Here is a 16,209-nt window from a genome sequence, read left to right on the forward strand (position 1 = left end):
ATTTAGCTACACAAGTAGCTACGGGCCCCGCACTTTCAAAGGCCCCGCGCTAAACGCTTTCAAGCTATCAATTCCGGTTCAGTGATTCTGCACTTGCTCTATTACTATAGTACTATACCGCCTTCGACTTTTATGAACGACGACCGGGTGTTTAAGGTTAGCGATTTGTTATATTGTTTGGCTGTATAGCAAATGAAAAAAAAACAATTACGTTACTATGCAAGTTATTTTATTTGTATGTGTCTTAATGTATGTTTTTAGGGCCCCTTTAAACATACGCTACAGGCCCCGCACTAGCTTAATCAGGCACTGTCTACAGTATATTACAAATAAGGCAACATGGATGCAGCGTGCCACAATAATTAGTTCTGGATTGTTCTGGCTGAAATTAAGTACTGTACTGAGTGTACAACAGTGTTACAGTATTGACTAAGAGGCAGTCCATAAATGACGTCACGCACCTGGGGGGGGGGGGTCAGACATTTGTGACGATGTGTGACGAGGGGGGAGGGGTTTGAGAAATGTGACGTCACATCAAAATGCGCAACTTTAAATAATTATAGAATTCATATTCTTGGCTCTTTCGGTAAAGTCACGTAGAAGGGAAACAATAAAATAATAAAAATATAAAACAATAAAATTCTCACGACAGCAATTCAAATTTTCTTGCTGTGGTTTTCACACCTGATGATGATTGCTTGTATTACAATCGAAACGTCGTGAGAATTTTATTGTTTTATTTTTTATTATTTCATTGTTTCCCTTCTACGTGACTTTACCGAAATAACCAAGAATATGAATCCCTGTAGTTACGAAAGCATTAAATCAAAAATATCGAATTGTTACAACACTAATTGTTATAACAACACTCCTACAACATCAGAGTGCAGCGCCACATTAAATACGCACTACAATGACAATAGTTTAAAGCGATTTGAAGCATGTTTTATTTTCAAAATGGAAATATGGTTTTGGGGGGGGGGGCAGAGCCTTGTGACGTCATATTTGAGGGGGTCTGACTTTTTATGACGCCGTGTGACGAGGGGGGGGGGGGTCAAAAATCGTCCAAAATCGCGTGACATCATTTATGGACGGACTCTAAAGTGTTCATATATGTTTTGGGGGGCGGGGGGGGGGCGGAGTAATTTGTGCTCCAAACCGACCCAGTATCATCAGACAATGGAGTTGGTTGGCGTTTTTACACTGCCCTCTGGCGACGGAAAAGACACCGTCCCACCAGAAGAGTAAGCCACTTGCCAAACCCTGGCCGATCTAACCTCTCTCTCACTGCCCCCCCCCCCCAGTGAAGGCGATGGGTGAATGAGCGAGCAAGTGGACGGGTGGTAAGTAGGATAGTGAGTGAGTGGGTGTGTGGTCCGGCGACCCGAGTTCGATTTACCGCTCACGGCCAACGCCGGTGACGATTTATCTGAACCGGTCCTGGGCTTCACCTAGCTCGATCCAGCCTCAAATGAGTAGCTGGTGCCGTGTGTGAACATCGCCACAGACAAAGGCGGCCGGGTGTGGTGCTGGCCATCCACTCCGTCGTGTGTCCCACCATCCTTCATAGGTGCTCGCTAACAGTGCTTGCCCTAACCGTTTGTTAATGCTATAAGGCGGATCTTTGTTGTGAGTGGGTCAGTCAGTGAGTGGATGAAAGTAGGTGAGTGGGTGGGAGCGGGTGGGTGAGTGAGTAGGGTGTGGAGTACAATTCACCAATTCTCAGACAAAAAAAAGCTATCGAACGGCTAAATAACTTCCAACTGAATCTCTAATAGTTGTTCATCATTGGCCGTATGAAATCATCATAAGCAGCGTTGCCAACTCCTTAAAGCAGAAAGTCTCCAAACGAACCTCAACAAGTCACTAGTCAATGTATCAAGTGCCGTCAAGTACTGCACATAGCAAACTGATACAGGATACTTAATACACACCCGTTATTATGTCACTGGGCAATTTTCCAAGTACCGTTCAATATTACGCAGAAATAGCTGATACAGCATCGTCAATGTACACCACTTTAATGATCGACACTTAGGAGTTGAATCACCTTCTTACACCTACTTTTCACAGTGCACATATCTCGTCGCTATTCGCACATTTATCCAGAAATCCAACTAAGGATATCTACGTAACGATGTGCAATATTAAAACCCACGCTTTATGTACTCTACCCTATGTTAAACTTCTTTTGCACCGTACGTAGGCCACGCACGGCGGATCTCCAATGTTAAATAGCCGGGTAGTTGGCTGGAACATAATCACCGGTTGGGTGTACATCTCACGCTAGCAAGTGTCGACGGACTACATCGGCTGGGGTTTGGAAGGCTGGTTGAAGTAAATATAAAATATAATCTGCCTAAAGAACGCTGGTTGCTTCTGGTATTGGGGAGCGGTAGTGTAGCGGTTAGCGCGCTTGCGCTACGAACCCGGCGACCCGAGTTCGATTCCCGCTCACGGCCACCAACAGCAGTGACGAGTATCTGAAGCAGGTATGGGCCTCCGCTAAGGTCGACCCAGCCTCAAATGAGTACCTGATGCAGTGTGTAAACATCACCACTGGGGAGGCAAAGGCGGCCGGGCGTGGTGTTGGCCACACGCAACATGAATTATTTCCAGGCTGAACACTGCTTAGCTTATATTGACAGCATGCATTCATCTCTGTGCACAACCTTGACAGTGTATATAGCTGGTTCAGACAAATTGACAGAGGGTTATTACTTACAATTGTTTGATTGTACACACACGTGCACGTTAAGATTGGCACATGTACAATGCTGGACATATTTAGTATTCATGACCACAATTTACCTTACCACACACTCCAGCCCCACGAAGCCCCATATAACCCACCTTCCCCGCCAGACTGATGAGTGCTGAATAATATATATTGTTGTTCACATGCAAATGCAATTTGTGTAATGGGTTCCAGTAAAGAGAAAAGGTGAATGATTCGTGTAAGAAATAGTGCGTGTTGAAAAACGGCACGAAGAGACTGCATTTATGTTAATTTATGTTAATTTATGTTAATTGCCGCGTGTTCATGGGTAACATTAATGTTGCATATATGTACGAGACCGTATGCATTATTACATTGGATAATTAAACGCATGGCTGGCGTTTATGTCTGACATACTCTATACGTGTACGGTTATAAATTTTTCCATTTCAGTTATACGTAAATCATACGAATATTAAAATATTCGATGCCTCCAATATCCTGTCTGCTGGATGGGCTACTCTCCACCCCAATAAAAAAATACAATTTAGTTAGTGGCTGCCGCGATGCAGTTGACACGAAAACTATCTGGGTAACTGGCTACACGGGATTTTCCGTGAAACAAACAAACATTGTGAGGGATTAAAACGGCCGGAAAATAAGTTCGGAAGACATTTAATACAAAAAATAAAATAATTTACAACGACACCGAATAGGTTGGAGTAACGAACACAGAAAAAGACTCACATGGCTCATTTAAAATTGCTCAAACTTTTCAATGTATGCTCCTATTAATATACTTATTTTACCAGAATATTCTTTAAATGCTAGAAAATATATGTATGAAAAAAACAACAACCTCAAAATACGTATTGGGTATCTTATTTCCCGTTGCAGAGTAACGTGGTATCTACTGATAATAATATCACTGTGATAATGTACAGCCCTTTATCGATCCACTATGGAATGAGGGCCTCGCCATGCCTACCCAACGTTGGTCCAACGTCAACAGCCAACGTTGGTCCAACGTTGCATCACTGGGTAGTGGCTCATTGGGGTTGTTTGACCATACTTCACCAAGCTGGCCAATGGGAGTTGGTGAAGGCAGGGGATCGATACGGTATTGGGGCATGATGCTAACCACCCTACACCACCTGTTTAACGCCTTACTGCTTCATTAGCGAGATTAAACACACGATGCAATTTGTTATGTGTGCCGTGTTTAAATGCAATCTATAGTACTTGCAAAATATGTATTTGTAGAATGCAGTAAATAATTAATTTGTTTACAATGACATGTAATTACCTCTTCCACAAGGACAAGGACTTGTGGAAGAGGTACGTAGATGACACGTTCGTCATCTGGTCACATGGCCGACCAGCTCTGAACCAATTCCTCAACCACATCAATTTCATACACCCAGCCATCAACTTCACCATGGAGGTATAAAAGGATGGCAAGTTACCATTCTTGGATGTTTTAATCAAAATGAGACCAGATGGCCCAATGGGACACTGTTTACAGGTAAGCCACCCATACGGATGCATATCTAAAATCTGACTCCCACCACCATCCTTCCCAGAAGAATTCCTTCATCAAAACTCTACACTATAGAGCTCGATGTATTTCCGACCATCACCTAGCCAGTGAACTGGAACACGTACACCAAGCTCTCAAGATGAATGGATATTCAGACCACACAATCCGTAAAGCTATCACCCCAACCGTTGGGAAAGAACCATCTGAGGACCCAATCAAAACCATCACCTTGCCATACATCGCAGGGGTCACCAAAATATCTCCAAAATCATGAGCAAACACAAGATTCAGGTTCGATTTAACACAGTACATAAAATTCGTGATCTGATCTCATCTGTGAAGGATGTGATCCCTGACATGCAATACCCCGGCGTTTACAAACTAATATGTGGCTGCGGCAGTAGTTACATTGGGGAAACTAAGCGACATGTCTCGGACCGTGTTCGTGAACATAAGGCAGATCTGAAACACGGTAGGACCAATACCTCGGCCGTGGCTGATCATTGTTTTAATGCGGTGGGCTCATACGAAATTGATTTCTCTAAGACGAGGGTACTTTGCAAACCCACTGGCTATCAACAAAGATTCGTTCATGAAGCCATCCACATATACAGATACAACTTCAACCGAGAAGATGGGTATACAACTGATCAATCATTGGAAGGACGTTATCGACCAGTTTAAGTCATAACTGGCTGTGATGTTCCCATCCTACCACCTTCCGATGTTAGTTGTTATTTTCGTCTCTCTGATTCTACATTAACAGGTTAAATTTCCCACACTAACCCGGCCACCTCGATCGCCGAGCTCGACGTTGCTCCTCTGCGATCTGCCATTAACATGCTAATCTCTCACACGGACATGCTAATCTCTCACATTAACATAGCCACCTCCACGCACTCGTCTTGGACGTCGTCCTCCGATCTAACATTAACATGCTAATCTCTCACATTAACATCACTAGCCCCGCCCACTTCAAATATACTCAAAATGCCCCCCCCCCCAAATATATTGCTATAAAATAAAATAATTGCTATGCTATGTAAATAAAAACAACAATTTGCTAAACCTTGGCCACAAAATCTGGACTATTCTTCATATAAATCAATGCATAGATTTCTGTTTATATGATTGTGGTTATGCTTGTACTTTATTAATCCCTAATCTCTGCCATTGCATACAATGAAACAAGAAAATTAATGGTAAAAAAGTAAAAACAGAGCAATGTAATACAATACACTATTAGACATTATTGTAAAAAAAGTAATAAAAAGTCCATCCCATGTGTTAGTGAATTTTTTTATATTTTAGGCAGGAAATTCGTTTTCTAATTTTTATATTTTTTCTGGGTTGGAACCCCCAGACACCCTGGAAGATTTGGTCCCCCCCAATGTTGACTCCATGGCTATGGCCTCGATCTAAACGTCGTAGTTTTTGTTATTTTCTTTGAACCTATCTTCGTGACTTTACCGAAAGACCCAAAGAATAGGCGGCGTCCTCCAAATTAATTAGCGGCTGACGTCACTCCACATGGTGGGGGGGAGCGAGGCGCCTCCTCCCCCCTCCTCGGCGTCAACTGACAACCCTCACTACAAAGGCAGAACCCTCACGTCACGTGATCTCCGTGACGCTGTTGTTGAGACATCAAAGTAAAAAGGACGTCGTGATGAACAAGGGATTTTAACCCTTTAAATTTAATACGTCTGTGTCACCGCGGCCTTACAAATTGCACACGAATTGATGCAATGAATATATCAATTCGCGGTCTGATTTTCGCTTGCAAGTTTCACATTTACTGCAATACACCCGTCCTTGGACGGGCAAAAGGCGAGTTGTAAAACAAATGTTGTAAAATTAAACTAATTTGGCCACAATGTTGAGTTGTTCAATACAAACAAACCAAAGAATCAAACCTTATTTGTTTAATTGGCCGGCCATGGCCCATGAGGTGAAGGGGGCGGTGTGGGGGGGGGAGTCTGGGGGGGAGTGTGGGGGGGAGTATGGGGGGGAGTGTGGGGGGAGTGTAGGGGGGGAGTGTGGGGGGGAGTCTGGGGGGGAGTGTAGGTGGGGTGTGGGGGTAGTGTCGGGGGGAGTTTGGGGGGGGGGGCTGTGGGGGGGAGTGTAAGGGGGGAGTGTGGGGGGGTGTGGGGGGAGTGTAGTGGGGGCTGTGGGGGGGGGAGTCTGGGGTGGAGGTGTTGGGGGGAGTGTGGGGGGGAGTGTAGGGGGGGAGGTGTGGGGGGGAGTGTAGGTGGGGTGTGGGGGTAGTGTCGGGGGGAGTTTGGGGGGGGGGGCTGTGGGGGGAGTATCGGGGGGAGCGTGGGGGGGTGTTTAGGGAGGAGCGTGGTGGAGGAGGGTGGGAGGGGTGGGGGGCGTGGTGGAGAAGGGTGGGAGGGGTGGGGGGCGTGGTGGAGGAGGGTGGGAGGGGTGGGGGGGGCGTGGTGGAGGAGGGTGGGAGGGGTGGGGGGCGTGGTGGAGGAGGATGGGAGGGGTGGGGGGCGTGGTGGAGGAGGGTGGGAGGGGTGGGGGGCGTGGTGGAGGAGGGTGGGAGGGGTGGGGGGCGTGGTGGAGGAGGGTGGGAGGGTGGGAGGGGTGGGGGGCGTGGTGGAGGAGGGTGGGAGGGGTGGGGGGCGTGGTGGAGGAGGGTGGGAGGGGTGAGGGGCGTGGTGGAGGAGAGTGGGAGGGGTGGGGGCGTGGTGGAGGATGGTGGGAGGGGTGGGGGGCGTGTCACGTGACCTAACCGCCATATTGTTTCGTCGCCAAGCGCCATTTTGTGGCAGTAAGCGGCGCATCTTGGACGCTCCTCAAATGCGCTCCGCACAGAGACAGGAAGATTGAAATCAAAAGTTTGACTTAAAAGTTAAAAACTTCACTCGTTCATCCTCGGCAAGAGTCATCAGTCAAGAGCTGACCATGAGCTACGGACGCCCACCGCCAGATGTGGACGGAATGCACACGCTTAAGGTACGGCGTAATAGCGGCCTACTAATCGGGCCTAAGCCTATCCTCGTGTTGAAGTTAAGGATTGTGTAACGTTACGCGTTTTCTTTAAATGTTATCCGCTGAAATATTATATTGAGGGCACAGTGGTTGGTTGTAAGTTATTACGCCGTCGTACGTGAATTGAAAGTAAAACCTGTGTGTTTAAATGTGATCTTCAGGAGTCGAAGGAACGCGTCCGAATCCGTTAAACATTTTTCATTATTTAAACGGCGTTGCGTTTCGCAGTCCACCAAACACTGGACAAAGATGCCCGAGGTTAAATGTATTTTTTTATTTTCTAATTGTTCAATTTGCATTATCTGTATCGCCGGATCGTAAGAGGTTGGCGGCGATTTAGAGGCCTAGAGCGCCAGCATTGGATTTATAGTATTTGATGATGAGTTGGCGATTGACGACCTATAAATGTTGAATTTCTTAGCTGGAATCTTCCTCGGGTAAGTGTGGCGTAACAACTGGAGCACGTGGTGTGTGCAGTTGTAATATATACGTTAATGTGAATTTAAATCCGATTTGTTCGAAGTTATTTTTTTTAAAAAAATTCTTTAAATGTGTAATATTGTACCGTGTTCCGCAGTGGTTGGACCGTCACTTAAGATTTGTCATGCTGGACTTGCGTATACATTGCCTTGGATTTCATTGTTTGGGAAGTCGTTGCTGGGCTCTTCTGTTACGTTGAATGTAATCACGTGTTGCGTTTCTGTTGCCATGAGGTACCTTCGATCGATAATGTCCCTTAAATAATACACTTCAGTTCTTCCTCCGATTGGCACGGTTGGCTACTGAACATACACACTTTAAGTAATGCTTATAATTTGTGTTGTCTCCTTGTGAGTGGAATCGCAAATAAATGCGTGGATGTACAAAGTGGCCAAACGCGACTCCATCGTAGGACGCTGTATACATAGGTGAATATGGCTACTTTTTGTAGTTTATATTTAAAAGGTATAAGGCTATGCGATCAGGGAAAAAAATATTAAGCGGATAAAGGAGGGTGATTGAGCAAAGTTTCAAGCATGGAGTCTTGGAAGTGAGCGTAACCAGAGCTGGGGGGGGGTAAGTTCCTGTGCCAATCTGCACAAGCAGATGGGGTGCCGCGGTGGCTAGGAGATGTTAACTACCTCGCCTGGTATACACGAGGTCGTGGGTTCCATCCCGACCCTGACGGCAGCTGTATGTTTGGAGTTTGCGTGTTCTCCCCGTGGTGGCGTGGATTTTTCTATGGATTCTCGGGGTTTCCCCTCCATTTATAAACCATGCGTTTAGACGACGTATTTAGCTGCTATACATTTCCACAAGCCACTTAGTTGAGCTATTATTTGTGGCCAGATCGCTTCTGGAAAGTTGTATATCTCCGTGGGCCTTACCTGGTAGAATAAAACACAGTTTTTAGTTTTAGATAAAGCCGCCACCTATTGATGTATTTGCTGGAGCAGAAGCGCTTGCAGGGAGGTAGAGCGAGGTGAGATATAAAAGTTAGTGAGCGCGTAATTCAGGTTTCTTGACGTTTATATTTTACGAAAGGCGACAATACAATTGGCGTGCTTCGGACGATTCTCACGTGGCCACGTCTACCCCCCCCCACCTCTCAAAATGTATCTTTGGTTTAGCTCTTTCACCTCATTTAATATTACTGGTAGGAAACGTAGTGAACTGGAAGCCCAACCGGGATTATCACAGGAGGCAGGGGCTAATTGTGTCTGTGGCTGCCTGTCCACGTGTATCTGGACACCCGGATATATAACAAATGCGCTCCTAGTGGGCATTACTGGTAGGAATCGTAGTGGACTGGAAGCCCAACCGGGATTAATTCACGGGAGGCAGGGGATTAATTGTGGATGTCTGTGGATGTCTGTCCACGTGTATCCGGACACCCGAATAAAATTAAAGGGGTGGGGCTGGGTGGAGAGGGGTGGGGCTGGGTGGAGAGGGAGGGGTGGGGAGGGGCTAGTCACCCCGTGGTGCCCTTATAAAACTCAACGTTTAACGTACTCAGGCCGGCTTGTGCCCGCCCTCAGTCGGGCATATTTGCGGAATACACCACGTGGTGCCGCCGTTGACCCTGGCCATTGACTGAGCAACCCAACGGTCCTACCAGCTCCCTCCGCAGGAATGTGTTTAACACGTTTTGTTAGTGCTGTAAAAGCAAAACGGACACTCGATACATTCGTCAATAACACTGCCTTAGGAAAGATATCGTTGGCGAAATCATATCACCTTAATTATTTTATTGACGGTGTTAATTTTTTCTTTTATCGCGTATATCCCTTTAATCTTGGGGGTCGGCTCTCGGCAAGCCACAACGTGAACATTTGCATGTCACGTTTGGCCTTCAGCTTGCGAGTTGATGAACCCTCTCGTCGTTGATCCTTGCATGATTAGAGGTTTTGAGTTTTCTCATTTATGGGTGGTGGGCAAGTCACATTGAATCGGTTTGTAGGTGCGGACGTGTATATAATAAGTGGTGAGCCTTACGAACTCCAATCCGAAACGCGGCAGTTGATGAAACCCGTTTTAAGAGCTTCTTAGCTCAGTCTTTTTGCTTTACGGTGACGTTCGAGCCACGTTCACATCTGCGCGCACGGTGCCAATTCTCACGTCCGTCCCGTGCATTGCAGGTGGACAACCTGACGTACCGCACGTCGCCCGAGATGCTGCGGCGCTCCTTTGAGAAGTACGGCGACGTTGGCGACGTGTACATCCCACGCGACCGCTTCACGCGCGAGAGCCGCGGCTTCGCTTTCGTGCGCTTCTACGATAAGCGCGACGCCGAGGACGCCATGGACGCCATGGATGGAAAAATGCTTGACGGGCGCGAGCTGCGCGTGCAGGTGGCGCGGTACAGCCGGCCCGCCGACCCCTACTTCCAGCGCCGTGCCGCGCCGCGGCGGACGCACGGCAGGTTAGTTTGAGTCTTGCTGGCTGGGTATCGTGGCGTTGTGGAAATGGGGCAGAGGTAAAGCATTTAGGTAGAGCAGTGGATCTCAACCTTTTTTGGTTATTGTGGGCCCCAATCAAAACCAATCGGTCCTCCTGTTCCAAAAACACAGCCGGGGGGGGGGGGGGACACCCTTGCAAACGTAGTTTGACGCTGCAGCGTGTGGCACCGATATCCCTGCCGCAGTCTGCGCCCCAAGGGGGCTTATTGGCTGCTGGTCAGTGCGAGTTGATGAAAGCAGGGAGTGTAGATGTGTAAGCATGGTGACAAGGATGCATTTTCTACAGCACTATTTCGGCAATGCTTTACTCGCAGCAAATTGTTAAACGCCTTTGGTGTGCACGCCCCTTTCCGTCTGTGCCATCGTGGAGCAGCAGCAGCAGCGGACGGCGCCGTAGAAGCTATTCGCGCAGCTCGAGTCGATCTCGCTCGCACTCCCGCTCGCGTTCTCGCGACCGTAAGGACCGCAGGCGGCGACGCTCCAAGAGCCGCTCCAGGTGGGGACGCGCACGCATGTTGGAGACTAAAACTAAACTTGACCTAAAGCTTTCGTGACCGCGGGAATTCACATTCTTTTGGTAAAGTCACGTAGATAGGTTTAAATGAATGAAAAATAAAATTAGCAAAAAAACTATGACGTTTCCATCGCAACACAAAGCGGTCGTCGTCAGGCGGAGAGGAAAGGGGGCTTAAGCCTCGAATGCAACTGTTTATAAAGGTTTAAAAGTGGGCGTAGCCCAAGTGTTAGATCGGAGTAGGCGGGGCACTTGAATCTCGGTCAGCAGTGGATAGGGCATCCTGTAGAGAATGGAATGGGTGGGGCACAAGCGTCTAGGCCAGCAGTGGATAGCGCATGAAATAGGCATGGTGAACTAGAGGTAGTCTTGGCCGACAGTGGATAGAGCAAGGTGTAGCCAGTAGTAGTCTAGGCCAGCAGTGGATTGAGCGGGGCTCCTCGCCTCGGCTCTCCCCAGCGGTTGCAGGTAGAATGAGTGGAGAAGATTGTGCGAGGGGTTTAAAAACTGATGAGGCATCGGAGAGTGTTAAAAATGGAGATGGTGTACCAGAGGAATTCCAGCCGCTTGTGTTGCGATCGAAACGTCGTAGTTTTTTGTTTCTCTTATTTTTATTCATTTGAACCTATCAACGTGACTTTACCGAAAGACCCAAAGAATATAAAACTAAACTCTTTTTTTATTTTATCACCGAAGAAGGCCCACTGAGGTACATTTATATAGTTTTTTTCAGAAGCGACCTGGCCACACGAGTGATAGCTCAACAAAGTGGCTCATGTGCAAATGTATAGCAGCCAAACACTCTAAAACGCATGTTGATTATAAACGTTGAGGGAAAAACTGGAGACCCGGAGGAAATCCACGTGACCACTGGGAAAACATGCAAACTCCAAATATACAGATGTCAGGTTTGGGATCGAATCAATTACCTCAGGCGAGCGGTGTGGGATACGTATTCTCTGTGACTTGTCTTCATTTGGGCCACGACTAAAATGAGGCCCACCATTTCAAAATGGTCCCTCTAATTGTATTTATTTCGTACTACAGGCATTTTTGCCATGCTAATAAGTTGGCACGCTCGGTTTAAGAGTATTTGGCTCCCAAAATTTTCACTTCGTTGATTCATCATTTGTTGCCAGGTCACTTCTTAAAAAAGGCTTCATAGCTCAGTGGGCCTTTCCTGTTAAAATCGTTTTTTTTAGTTAACTTTGGCACCGCTTTGCCCTCTTGTTTTCAACGGCGCTGCCCCCACAGGTCGCGGTCCAAGTCGGACTCGAAGAGCCGCTCCCGAAGCCCCGCCAAGCAGCACCGCAAGCGTACGTCCAAATCCCCCTCCAAGTCTCGCTCCAAGTCTAAGTCCAAGACCCGCTCGCGCTCCAAGTCTAAGCAGCGTTCGCGATCGGGATCCAAATCCCCACGCAGGTCTGCATCACCACGCAATCACGGGGAGAACGGCAACAAGTGAGTGGGTGGTGGCGGGGGTGCGCACGTTCGTGGTTAGCTGGGTGCGTCCTAAGACATTGTATATTATTCAAAGTGCGGGTTAATTTATATATTTCGGGTTGCTTAATGCGCGCTAACGGAAGACGCAATCTAAAAGGAAAATTGGCACCGGAATCTAACTCGGGTTCATAGCCATTGGGGGGGGGGGGCATGTTTACTCTGCTGCAGCTGCAGTAATATACTGACGATATCTGTAGTCTGGTCCGAGCATAGCCATCACAAGTTTGAAAGTGCTGGTTGCACACTGGCATCTGTTGTCGTTCACTGAGGTCCCTGGATGGATGAATTGTACCTTTATAAAAATGTAAATTTTTATTGTCAACTGCTCAATGACAGCCCTTACCGCCATTGCTGTTTTCTCCCACGTCTCGTGATTTAGTCTTATTTCAGTCCTGCACATCAGCTCATCTCATCACTCTGTCCATGGTGGCTGTCCTTTGTGGCATTGTTCCCTACTTTGGCTTCTATTCCTCACAGATCTATAATCGCTTCCAGCCATGTGTCCTGCACAAACCTTCATCAAAAGCCAGTATTAAGTGTTTACTTTTCCTCGGGTCAATTCCATCTTTATTGATTTTCCAGCGTGCATCTCTTCATGTGGCTTTGTGTATTTGGTCAGCTTTTCTATTTTCTTTATCAATGTCTGTTCAGATTCGAGTATTGGAACAGGTAATATGCACTCGCTGGAAACCTAATTTCTTAAGTGTTTAGAGACGTTGCATGGATATGTATGGCTGTCATAATGCAGTGACATAACAGGAATACCTTAAAAGGTTTCCTGAAAGCTACTCTCATTTTGTTTCCTCACTGATGAGGATTCAATCTCGTGTTGGACAGCCCAGTGGACAGACACAACTCAAGTGCTTTTTAGGTTTGTGTCTTAAGAATTTACAAAAGTATTGCCTTGTGTTACTGTTAATGTTGATTGTTTTGCATTGATCATTTGCCTTGAAATGCATGACTTAATGCTGATGACCTGTTTTATTCTAGATGTAGCTCTTTATTACATACTGTGCTATAAAGTACATATAAATATCCGTTTAAACAAACTGGCCAACTAAATTATTCTTAATTTCGTTTTAACTTTATTTGCAACATTTTTATCGCTCCTAAATTTAAATGAACTGTTTAAATGTGTGCTTTGTTGAAATCCCATTTTGACTACCTTATGCCAACAAACATGCAAACGACAAATTTGGGCCCCCCTTTTTTCTGCGGGTATATTCGTATCCGTCATTTAAACGGCCCACCCTTGAAATGTTTGTGTCATTTTGGTAATCCCATTGACTGGCTCAAAAGAAAAATAACCAAATTAAATCCAGAGATATGTCATCGACCCATTTGAACCCAGACTCTGGTGTGTAACGCAACGTAGTTGATGACAGGCGTGCCTTTTGACGGTACACGAATGCGATGTTGGTGTGTGCCAATCTCTATAGCGGAGGCGGTTGTGGCGCAGGGGGTGGGGGAGAGCGGGGGTGGTGTTTGGCGCGCCCGACGCTGACCTGTGCTGCTGCATTTTGAAGCGTGCGGCTAGACGCCGGAGAGCGGCCCTGCTGATGAGCCGGCGTTACTGTTGGGGGTCGGAGTAGCTGGGTGGTGTGGTGGCGCTGTAGCTGCCGGCTGGCGGTTGAGGTGGTGTGGCGTTGTTGTGGCTGTTGGTGGTGCTGGAGCGCATTAGGGAGGAAAAAAAGGCAAAGTGATTATCGGTGGTAAAGTGGTAAGGGCCAAAGGATAAATCTGTTGCCGCTGCCCTGCGGTAAGTTGCAACGGAGTCGGGTGACGACGACAGAAGGACGTTGCGAAATGCACGTCTGCAGAATGAGGCTCCTCCACATGGCCATCCTTTAACACAAGCAGAGACTCCCAACGTTGTGGCCGTTCTTATAACATCAGCCACCTGTTATATACATTCGTGTGCAACAAATGTACACGTAGTATGTGCAAAGCAACGTTAACTGCCAGTGATAGAATCATTTGCATGCAATCATTGAGGTAACTTGCTCACATGACAAGTTGTCAGAACACATCACTCGGAGCTTTAACTGAATCCCACCACAGTTAACATTTAGAAAACCCCGAGTTATTCACTTGCAGCTTGTACAGAAGTGACTGATAATTGTTTAATTATCGTAACATTGCAAATGCAAGGACAGACCTGTCAGTTTGGGATGGAATTCAGTTTTAGCCGGTGACACTACGCATTAAGCACGCACCCTACACCAGAAGATTATTTAATACAGTCGCGTTTGTGAATGCCGGCTTTTCGTGTGTGTAATTGTTGTGGGTGCTGTTTGTTTTCACCCTGCAGATCCGACATTGGGAAAGAAGACGAAAGCTAAAAAAAAAATTGTTGGAATTCTACGACTCCATTGGAAATTGGAAATCATCGCCAGTCTGGCTGTTCCTTACGACTGCTGAAATGGCATAGGTGGTCTGCGAGGGTTAAATTCATGAAGTATAGTTGTGGATTTTAAGAAAGTTGTTTTCTAATGGGTTTTTTTGTTTTTGCATTTATTCGTAAGTGAGAATTTTGACGCAAACAATAGCAGTGTCCCGGGCCCCTTTTGAACAACAACAACTTCCATGCTGCACATTTAAATTTGAGACGATGCCAACGAGCAGCCAAACACTGCTATAGTTTTGGCGTGGTGCTTGTGTACACGTGATGTATATATTTAAACAAAAAACAAAAAAAAACCAAGATTTTTGCGTTGTAGACTTGCGCGTACATTTTTAGGTTGTGTTTTTTTTTTATTTGCAACGTTTGTGTCGACTGTGTGCAGTTTTGTGTTTTTTTGCAAATGAAGACTAACCACATTGTCTTGTATTTTCTGTGCATCAGGCGGTGAGTACACTAGCGGTTGTGTAGTGGTGGTTGGTGGTTAGGGTTACATGATGCGGGCGGAGAGCAGTGCTGTGTTGCTGTGCAGGAGTTTTCAGCTGCGGGAGTTCCTCGGCTCTCCAGCCCCAGCCAAAATGCCAGATGCAAATGTAATGACGCAACTCATTTTAGAAGGTGCATTCAAAATTAAAGTATCATTTCACTTATTTTGTTTAATTTTTTTTCCCGTTTGCCATTGCTCAGCGGCCAATGCAGTGGTGGAAAATTGCCGAGTTCAGAAAATACCGTTAAATACTTGGAATGACTTGTTACATCTTTTAATTTGGCCGAGTGGAGCACAATGTTAAAAGTTATAAGCTCATTCTGATCTAGGCGTGGCTTGACCCAACATCCCTTTTTACGGTTGGTAAAATCTAAACTTTAACCAGATGAGAGCCACTTGACATCTCTTTTGCAGGTGAGAACTGGAAAATAAATAAATTTGGAAAAAAATCTCCCTGCAAATTTGTCGGTGCAAAAAAAAGAGATACATTTAATCCAGTCCTAGAAATGTAACAACTTGACCTTTGGATATATTGGCCATAGTAATGTGGAGATTAACTTCCCTGTGCTCATTTGAGCAGGAGGAACACTTGTACCACTGCTATCATTAGTCTCTAGGATTAAAAAAAAATTCGTACTTTACACACTTGCCTACACAACATTTTTGTGATAAAGATGTGTACATTTGCTTTTAATTCTACAACTGGAAATGCCTCTTATTATTAATTTAATCTGGCAATGACTGCAATTGGCCTTTTACATTCATTGCATCTACTGTAACCGCGGAGGCATTTCTTCCAGTTATAGACAATGACTCGCGTAGTATTGGATATTATGCTTACAATTTGAAATTGCTGTGCGGTCTATTAATAAAAAAAAACCCAAAAGTTCCTTGTGTTGCTTTATGCTGTCGCTTGCAGTGGAGTAGTCGGCACACCAGATGGCAGTGGTTGGACCATAGACCGCCCTTAAAATTCAATGGTTTTATTCTCCTGTCGAGCCCAAACAGACTTGGCAAAGCCATAAGAGGGTTTTGTTCTATTGCGTGAATATGAACGTCGTTAAACCCGCCACCTGTCTATTAATAAGGTTTGTCAAAGTAAACATGCA

The 16,209-nt window shown here is 46.1% G+C and overlaps 1 protein-coding gene across 2 annotated transcripts; it reads left to right on the forward strand.

The window, feature by feature from the left end:
* Nucleotides 1-6,993: 6,993 nt before the first annotated feature.
* On the forward strand, nucleotides 6,994-15,989 carry LOC116949654 (serine/arginine-rich splicing factor 2). 2 transcript variants are annotated; one of them, XM_032967205.2, is made up of 5 exons: nucleotides 6,994-7,220; nucleotides 9,875-10,158; nucleotides 10,569-10,691; nucleotides 11,964-12,170; nucleotides 14,524-15,989. In XM_032967205.2, the coding sequence occupies exons 1-5, from the start codon at nucleotides 7,170-7,172 to the stop codon at nucleotides 14,552-14,554; spliced, it is 696 nt and encodes a 231-aa protein (XP_032823096.1). In that variant the 5' UTR covers nucleotides 6,994-7,169; the 3' UTR covers nucleotides 14,555-15,989. The 2 variants fall into 2 exon arrangements, with proteins under 2 accessions (XP_032823096.1, XP_032823097.1); XM_032967206.2 differs by having other exon boundaries at nucleotides 11,964-12,131.
* Nucleotides 15,990-16,209: the final 220 nt, after the last annotated feature.

This window comes from Petromyzon marinus, chromosome 37 (genome assembly GCF_048934315.1).
Source record: "Petromyzon marinus isolate PM22_M1 ecotype Great Lakes invasive population chromosome 37, UKy_Petmar_22M1.pri1.0, whole genome shotgun sequence".
NCBI classification, from domain to species: Eukaryota; Metazoa; Chordata; class Hyperoartia; order Petromyzontiformes; family Petromyzontidae; genus Petromyzon; species Petromyzon marinus.